Source organism: Myotis brandtii, unplaced genomic scaffold (assembly GCF_000412655.1).
Source record: "Myotis brandtii unplaced genomic scaffold, ASM41265v1 scaffold125, whole genome shotgun sequence".
In the NCBI taxonomy this organism is placed as follows: domain Eukaryota; kingdom Metazoa; phylum Chordata; class Mammalia; order Chiroptera; family Vespertilionidae; genus Myotis; species Myotis brandtii.
In genome coordinates, this window is record NW_005354385.1 from 4,175,410 (window position 1) to 4,185,085 (window position 9,676).

Below are 9,676 nucleotides of genomic sequence, written 5' to 3' on the forward strand. Positions count from 1 at the left end.
GTTCGCCATCACTGATCTAGAAGGAAAGCCAGACATACCAAATAAGGAAGCTAAGGAAGGGGTGTGAACCTGTGGTTGGGGAGGGAGGGTAGGAATCAAGGCTGGTTTCACAGAATACATGTCATTTGGTTTGAGCCTCAAAGAATATCAGGTTTCTAGGAGCAGAAGAAAGGAAAACATGTTTTGTTGTGAAGAATAGTCAAAAGTTGTGTCATGGTGTCTCAAAGTATCTAGCGAGCAATGATGAGGTGGTCTGGGGCCTAGATCAAGGAGTTACTGCAGTTCTTGAGTTACAGTAAGTGCTGAGTTTCAGCTCTGAGTTATACACGTAATGGATGCCTCCAGCAGGGAAGCACAGTTACTCCTATACTCCTGAGACAGAGCTTCAAGGACAGAGAGTATGCAAGGGAGTAGGTCAAATAAACCCAGCAGTGAGCAGTGGGCTCCTTGACATTTAGAGTCCCTTGTAATTTTAAGTGTTGTTCACGCTTTCCCAGGCAGTGAGTGGCATGATCTGACCTTCGTTTCAGTAGTCTATCTGGAGGTTGGCTGTCCGGCACCTGCATTAGAAAGGAAAGAGATTGGAGCCAAAGAAGACAGGAAATGAAAGAGGCCCTGTATTGGGGAAATGGAACACACAAGATTAGATGGATAATGGAGACATTTCAGAGAACTTGGAGACACCCAGTTTGGCAAGAGAGGTCTGAGCTGATTTTGAAGTTTCTAGTCCAAGATAGAGGTGCCATTTCTCAGGATGTCCCTTCCTGAAGTAGAAATGCAGGAAGATAAACAGAGCCAAGAGGGAGGGCGGTGATGTGATTGGTTTGGGAGGTGTGAGGTGCACGTTGCTGCTGGCGATTTCCAGGAACTAGTTAGAAACTTGGTTCTACAGCCAAGGAGAGAGAATCAGACTGAAGACAGGTCTTGAGAGGTTGGATGAGGTTACTTGAGTGACAGAAGCTCCCAGAACTGAACTTGGGAGAATATCAACACTCAGGTTAGAGAAGTTAGAAATGAAGAGAACGGAGATGCAGGAAAAAATCTAGAAGAAAAAGCTCTGAAGTCCGGGGTGGGGAATCACAGAGGAAGTTATACACAGCAGAATCTGGAACCGCACAGAAATTCTGCAGTATCAGACAGGGGTGAAGAGCGTTGAATCGACACTTGGGTGAACCAACTTGCGCAGAGGGGCCTGGATGGCGCACTGAGGGATGTGAAGGGCTGCGTGCACAAGAAGAATCCAGCGGGAGGGAGTGTGCTGCAGGGGCTGTCAGCCTTTCTTTTTCAATATAATTGGTAATATTGCGATTCAAGTTATTTTCCTCCCATGAACTTTCTTGGACCTGGTGAATTGTTCTCTAGCATCACTTTCATAATTATATATGTTTGTAAAGAAACCATAACTAACGGAGCAACAGTGGCGAAAAGGCCTTTTACCAGAGAGTTGGTCATTTTTAATATCTCCTTTTAATTCAAATCATTTTATGTATATTTTTTAGATACAGTTTCTGTTATTGGAAACTGCATGTTGATGAGTAAGTGGACATTTACATTTTCACTTTGAACCTTTTTTAAGTTTCAGAGCTAGGTTCGAGAATGCGTGCATGTCTATGTGTGTGAATTTCATGAAAATTATATTTTGTGCCTTTCAGTAGTTGATTAAACTTCTTACTCTGTTCTGATTTTGCTTGAATCTCACAGTAAAAGACTTTTGTTTCACAACCTCTGGGAATAGCATGCAGTGCAGAATATGAGATTTTTAGAGGCCCAAACTAACTTGGTAGAAATTCAAATCCATCTTTTATCTTTTAGATAAAAGCCTTTGAAATCCTTTTAGTGTGAAGTTATCAGCAGGCTTGATTCTCATATAACCTCATTACTAACCCAAGGATTATTCAAAATGCATGGAGAGCAATGCTCTGTGGCTGAAACTCGGTTTTCATCAACTCTACAGTCTAGAGATAAGCCCCATGTGGTCCTCCTGGTTCTGGTTGGGAAATTCTGCCTGTCCTGCCCCCATCCCCCTAGAAGATCAAGCACAAATTCAAGGCTCTCATAAGTTGTGCATGAAAGAAACCTGTTCGGCTCTATTTGAGCATTTCCCAAATTTATTTAACCACGGAACCTTTCCACGTTAACATTTTATAGCTCACCTAGGGGTTTTGTGAGATAAGAAGTGGAATGGATATTTTTAAGGGATTGATGCCTCAGATCCGAAGTCTGTACTGCTGGAAGTAATGGGGTGTCCTCAACATGTCTTTGTGTCATGGATCTGACTTGGAGAAGTGTGAGAAAAAATTCTTATCCACCTTCCTCACTGCTCATCCTTCTCCCCCCAGAATGTCAGGAATTGGCTTATTAGGTACTGGGCTTCTGCATATTTTCCTGAAAAAAAAAGAAGAAGGAAAAGAAGAAGAAGAAAGCTTCATCAGTTGTTTCTAATTTCATTCAGTAGAATAAGATTCCAATTAAGAAATTAAAATAGAATTTGTTGTGGATGTAATCGTATGAACAAAAGGTAGTTATATCAGGTTCACCAGTTGTTAGTCTCATGTTTAGTTAAAACAAGATAATTCACTGTTTGGGGGACAAATGTAGTTTCCAGAACTGAGACCATTTGATGATTTACTTATTCCATGAGGGGATGATCTTATCTGCTCAGATTTACATTTGGAGCAATAAAACCTCCGGCAGCTGCTGCTGGCTGTCTGCGTGAAGAGGAGGCTTTCTTGAACATTCCTTTTTTATGGCTTTCTTGAACATCTGAAGTTGGGGTGAAGGTGGGAAAGGTTTACCTATGGAGGCCATAAATGACCAAGTCTGATACCAGGGAGGTAAACCAGTCCTTTTTGGAAGAGCTGGTAAATCTCTCAGGTCACAGGCCTCCATATGTTAAAACCTGTCAGAGGCTTAAAAAAAAAATCAGGGGACAGCTGCCACCTCCTCTTCATCAGGAAAACAGTCACTTCAATTTAAAAATATTATGGGCTTTCACCTTTTCTTATGAGCTCATAAGGTGACCTTACTCACCCCACCCACTAGGAGCCTGAGCAAGGTAGGGTCTGCCTGGTGACCTGATTCCAGCTGACAACATTCCGGTCAGGGTGCAGTGTGGGGACAGCACTTGGGGGAGGGCCTGGACACAGTCTCAGCCCATGGACACTGAGACGGACCAAGAGTGTAGCCATTGCAGAAGTCGCTGCCCTTAGCAAGATTCACCGGAGGCCACTCACATTCCTGGCAGGTGCAGGCATCAAGGACGATTATTCAACCCCCTGAATTCATGACTCCCAGGCTGTGACAGTGTGGTCTGTGTGAGCTCATTCTCAGAGTCTAAAATTATTCAGCTTTCTTCTGTGGACACGAGTACTTTGGTTAAAGGCTGCCAAGTTTATGACAGAATCTGGTGGGGGGGGGGATTTTTATTGCCTAATAAATAACATCATAGAAGGTCATAATTCCATATTAGCCACTAAATATCTAAAATGGTTAAAGTATGCAAAGTTAGGTCCAAGATATGGATGAAAAACAGCTCAGTGACATTTCTTGAGAATTATTCATTTTCTTTTTCAATCTGAAAATGGAACGGGAACATTCAGCTAAATCCCAGGCTTAGAAAGCTGAGCATCGCCTGGAGGACTTAAAGAATTACACTGGCAAAGCCATTTTTCTTTAGACTTTAAATTACAAACTAAAAAAAAAAAGTTCTCCGTGGAATTTTGGGAGAAATCTCAAGTTCTCAGGTGTTTAGGAACTAAACAGACCTGTAGAAACTCACACCGTGGTCTTTCTTTGCCTGCCATCCTGGACAGACACGAGATCTGCTGGGGAGAGACAATTTTGGAGCATCTTCATTGGTGGGTCAGTTGTCTTCTGCGATGAATTCTAAGACCCGGCAGTGCTCTTAGGCAAGACCTTCTTTCTTTTGGATAAAGTCATTGCTCTAGATACAGTGAATCTATTTTTCATCTTTCTGCCCTTACTAGAGAAGAGCTGTTACACACACACACACACACACACACACACACATACACACACCAGCCTCTGCTATAGTCTTTTCTCTCCTTGAAGACCTTTTACCTACCTAACTTCTTGTCCTCTAACCCCATGTTCTTTGAACGTTTTTACCCTTTCATCTCCCTGAAAATTGCTATGACTCTCACATCCTCAATCATCCCTCCGAACCTCTCCTTCCCTAAAACTAAACATCAATCCAGGGTACAATTTGTTGAAAGGCATGGAGTGATGCCACTAGTTTAAGTCTTGGCTCATGAGGATTGCGATGGGCAGAGACCTCCTCCTCTGATCAAGGCTCAGTGGATCTCCAAGGACATCTCTGGGATTGGACATGCACCCAACACAGTGCACATCCCGCGTGCTGTTAGGTCCTTTTAGCACTTCCAGGGCTGACACTCCTGTTGTTTCCCCCTCGGGCAGGTTGGGCTAACATTTTCTATGTCATTTAAAACATCATTTTTGTTGTCAACAGAGACCAGATACTGCTACACTCAGCACACGATGGAAGTCACGGGAAACAGCATCTCTGTCACCAAACGCTGCGTCCCGCTGGAAGAGTGCTTGTCCACTGGCTGCAGAGACTCCGGGCATGAAGGCCACAAGGTCTGGCAACAAAGCACGTGCCGGTACAGCACAGTCAGCCGTTCTCCTCTTCGGATGTCCGCCAGTGCTCACGAGCAAAGTCTCACTTCCCATGGAGCCTGGCCTTTGACTGTCCTTATAGCATTAGAAGATGCTTCCTTTCCTGTTTTCTCTAAAAGAATAAAGATTTATGCCAGGGTGTAGGATAAATGATGTAAACACAACACCAAGAGGGTATTGAAAATTATCGCAAGCCCTTTCTCCACTCAGAAGAAAGTAATAAAACTGCCAGAAGGAAAAGGAACAAGGGACCAATTATGCCCTATGGCAAAGCACTGCAGGTGCAGCAACAACTCATCAGCTGTGGGTGGCCAAGGCGGCTTAGCTCTGATAGCTCTCTGTAAAATGGGGCCATGCCGCTTGTAGGATGCTGATTTGGGGAAGGTATGCGTTGGCTCCTGAGTCATTTCAGTAGGGAGTGAGAGCACCTTTTCCTTGTGGGGTTGCTCCCCTGAAACTCCATCTGGTGCCTGTGCCCAAGCACTCAGTTTCAAACCAACTTTGAGGGCAGTCTTGAAAGAGAATATAACGATCAGAGGAAGGCCACCTGGCTCGCGGTTGCGATGGAGAATGCCCCTGACGCCCTGGCTGGTGGTTCAGAGCTGGCTGCCCAAATGAGCTTGTATGTCAGGCCTTGGCCTTTATTTTTTCGCCTCAGGCTGCCTTCCTGGGGGTTGGGAGCAGTGCCCGCTCTGATAGCCGGCAATGGTACTGTTCGTGGGGGCTTCTTTCTCTTAAGACTTGTCCAACACTAAGAATTAAATTTTAAAGTATAATCTGCCTACTAGCTCCTGGTTTGCAATGTGAAGGTAAACCCCAGGGTTTCACTTGACCCTCTAGCAGGCTGGACCTGGTTCTCAGGCATCGTTGTGGGTACTTCACCGAGGAGGAAGTTATAGATCAGAGAAGTGACATCATGTGCTCAGGCCACACAGCTAGTGATCAGTAGAGACAGAATCCCAACTCACTTCTGACCCGTTTCTCTCCTCGACTTTAAAATGTCTTCCCAGCCCCTATCAGGGGTGAGCAGACTGAAGTCTCTGCAGGAAGTGACAGACTATTACCCATCACTGTGGAGTCTTCAGGCATTACTGTGGAGGCGGACCACTTGCAAATCTTGTTAAAATGCAGATTGTCGTTTGCTAAGTCCAGGGCTAGCTTGAGGTTCTGCATCTCTAATGAGCTCCCAGTTGATGCTGAAGCTTCTGGTGTGTACTTAGCATAGCTATGGCCTGTCGATAATTCTTTGGGTTTACTTCTGTCTCATGAGCCACAAGGAAAGCTGTATGAAGCATTAATGGCATAAATGAAAACCCTTCAAACCTTAACTCACCAACCAGAATGGAGAGAATGATGCATACAATTCCAATGAAAGTAAATATTTAAGTCAAAATTATCTGGGTTGTTGCCCCTTCACTTTTCCTGTGAAAACTTGGCAAGTGGAAGTTGCCCTCGTCAGTTTCCGCAAGTGGTCAGAGGAGCCTATTTGGGAAAGGCAGGATAAGTATTATTTATAATCCCCACTTCAGAGAGGGAATAGCCAGGATCTAGGAAACGTGTAAACCTGGAATAACCACAGGGTGCGATGTCAAAAGCAGAACCCACGTCCCTTGAAGCATCGTTGGGGCCTTTCATTTTGACCACACCTTCCAGATGACATCTCATGGCAGCCCCTATGATGCAGGCTGGTGTCTCCTTTGTAGAGCAGGTCATTCCCATCTGAGTCTCATCGTGAAGGAGACAGTCCCTTCAAGAATCCCTGCCTCCTTCCAAGACCTGCCAGCCTCTCATCACCCTTCTTTTTCTTCTTTCCAGGTCTGCACTTCCTGTTGTGAAGGAAATATCTGTAACTTGCCGCTCCCCCGAAATGAAACTGATGCCACATTTGCCACAACGTCACCCATAAACCAGACAAATGGGCAGCCACACTGTGTGTCAGTGATAGTGTCCTGCTTGTGGGTGTGGCTGGGACTCACCTTATAGCAGTTCAAAGGCGCGATGTGTGGTGGCAATCCGAGGGGATCTCGAAGACCCGCAGTCATGCATGAGTCATTGGCCTGGCAACAGTACACACGTGAAACCACAGCACTCAAGGATGTCTTCCTAGTCAAGCATCTCCACTTCCCGTGAGGAACAAGCATTGCTTCAGTCCAAGACCTTATCAAAGCCAGCCTGCCCCTAAAATAGACCGAGTTCTATACCACAGACCTTTGTTTTCACCCCAAGAAATAGTTCTGCATTTATTGAGTTCTGGCTCTTAATTTGGAAGATATGCATGAGCCACAGGAGATCCTGGGCCCCTCTGAGATGTTAGGCAACGTGAGTAGTTGTGCATTTTTCAGGAGAAAGTTAAAGGACTGTTGGTTTAAGTATAACCATGAGTTCACTTATGGCTCTAGAATTTTAAAATTTTAATTGCAAAATGAATGGACTGTTTCCTCGGAGATTCCTACTGAGTCCCTAGAAAAGAAGTGAACAATTTGTCCACTTTATGTTTCCAACATTCTTCTCCCAATGGTGGGGATCATATTCCCTCTGCTCTGTGTGGGAGATAAAAAGGCAATCATAAAAGTTTGCTCTATGGGGAGGAGGGCTAGAAAAGGATTTTTCCTAATTTAATGGAATTTGCATCCGTAAAGTGGGCATTTATCCCTTCGTATCATTGGGGAGATTGGCTTGACTTAGCACCTTGTTATGCTCCACGCGATCCTGGTTCTTCCTGGAATGATGGGTGTCCCACAGCAGGCTGGGGTATTCTCTCCGGGCACGGGGTTCTATTCAGACACAGCTAATTTAGGCAGAGAGAGGACTTTAAAATGAAAGGAGGGAGAATGTCTGGAGGTTGGTCCTCGTTCACTCTGAGGATCCAGTGAGTGGCTCAGCCAGATCTTCCTCCATCAGCAAGTCATGCTTCCCAAGAGCTCTCCCCGTTCTTCCTCCTTTCAAATCCCCAGTGACTTTAGGGGGAAGGTTCTACATTGAATTGTCTGGAGATTCATAGGGAAAGAAGACATCATATCCTAGGATGAGAAGTAGGTGAACCAGTGGGATGGTAGTGAGACTAGTAAGGAGACCTAGTGGGAAATTTTTATTTCTTTTAGCTGATTGCTTTTGAGGTAGACAGTAAAAACTTCACCATCCTTCCTATATTTTTGGCACCCCAAGTTACAATTTTTTCTTCCTTGTAAATCATTTATACAATATTTATTTTTGTATGGCATAACTAGAAACTAAAGTATATTGTAAAAGATTCTTTATTCTGAACAGAATGATCAAATCAGAATACCTATTTTTCAACAGTGGTAGAGCTTGTAATATATGTGTTGAACATTATCTATAATACTTGCACCAGTGTTGAAAAAAGCTACTTATGTTGTGACCAAGAGTAACGTGTTGGCTTTGAGGTTTTGTGTTTGTTCCTGGTTTCCTCAGTGTTGTGGTTCCAGAAGTATTCGGGTGGTGACCATCACTGGTATGCATTTCTCTGCAGGGTTGTGGGGCGTATTTGCATGAAATTCGGTGGAGCCGTTGCAGATAAAGTTGTCAGGGTCCATCTGCTCTGCACAGGAAAATGTCTCTGGCTCATAAAATGAGACCTCCTCAGGGACCAATATGAACTGACAGTGGTTAACTCTGATACAAAATAATCTAAGTTGCATCAAATGGCCTTAAATCAGAGTTTGGCAGGTTTATCAATAAGTTGCTTATAATTGGGGTGGGGGATTAGAGGGAGAGGGAGCAAGACATTTATTAAGCACCTCTTACGTGCCAGGCACTATGCTAAGCACTTTACATAAATTAGATCATGTAATTCCAACAAGAACCATGTAAGGAAAATTACTAGTACTTACACTTTAGAGATGAAGGTACTGTGATTCTAAGAAGCTCAATAAGATGAAGCCTTTTCCTTCTGATTTAGGACAGATGGGATGAGGAGGGATTGAAGAGGAAGGGAGGGTGGAATTGCCACCCTTAGGAAAACTTGCAGGACTGACTTCATGGGAATTGGCCATCTTACCATGCATAGTTTGTCCAGTCCTGCCTCTGCAGGGTGCCATTTGCATGGGTTCCCAGATGTTTTTTCTTTGTGGGGGTGAAGGGATGGTTTCCTCATTCACTCCTCTTGCTAAAAGAGGAGACAGGTTGATCCTACATATAAAGATGCTCTGAGACAATGAAAATTGGATGTTGTACATATCTACATATACATTTTGTGCATGGTCACTCTCCACTGACACCTTCCAAGTACTGCATGAGATTTCAATAGGAGACAAAGTCCAAAAGTTGGTTCTTAATGAGAAAACGAGCACTCCAAAGCCCCCTGGCTGGTGCGCAGGCCCAGGTCCACAATGACATCATCTGCCACCCACGGGGTCACTGCAAACTCCAAGCAGATGTGGCTGTGTGTGCCCTGTATGCCTGTCAGAATGGCTGGGGTTTTAGTCTCTCACAATAAAGTGATTTGCTTGCCATCCTCAGCCTCAAGGAGCCACAGAAGGGCCGTTTATGCGGAAGGCCCAGGACTGATCATCCATCTGACTTTTCTACCCCATTAAAGCTTCCGTTAAATCCCAACACTGATGATGGCTTGAAGTTCAAAGAGCCATGATGTGTATATAAACATATGTGCCACTTATTTATTTTTAGACTCCCCACAGCATTCGTGTCAATATGGAATAAATGCCTAAATTTTGTAAATATTGTACATTTTGTAAATCAAGGAATAAAGGTTTTAAGTGTATCTCTCCAGGCTCTTCTGTACAAATGCACACGCCAATCAATGATTCGGGCACCCAGGTTATGTACCAGGCATTGCATTTAGCGCCATAGGGAACTTCCTTCCAGAAGCTCACATTCTAGTTGAAGGACAAGAAATGCGTGCATGAAAAGATACAAGACCATTTCCTCGTGCCACATGATTCTTATAGACAGTAAGTGCTGCAGAAGATCCAAGAAAGAAAGATTACCAAACTTTTCAATCAGGTCTGTAGTTTTCCCAGAACATTTCTTTGTTAAA

General features: G+C 44.2%; 1 protein-coding gene across 3 annotated transcripts in view; it reads left to right on the plus strand.

Moving 5' to 3' along the window:
- LYPD6 (LY6/PLAUR domain containing 6) overlaps positions 1-9,400 on the plus strand; it is a 109,161-nt gene extending 99,761 nt beyond the window's left edge. For all 3 annotated transcript variants that reach the window (XM_014534036.1, XM_014534037.1, XM_005859296.2), the window contains exons 4-5: positions 4,490-4,620; positions 6,475-9,400. In XM_014534036.1, the coding sequence (XP_014389522.1) occupies positions 4,490-4,620; positions 6,475-6,642 (299 nt within the window). In that variant the 3' untranslated portion in view covers positions 6,643-9,400. The remainder of the gene's footprint in view (positions 1-4,489; positions 4,621-6,474) is intronic.
- Positions 9,401-9,676: the final 276 nt, after the last annotated feature.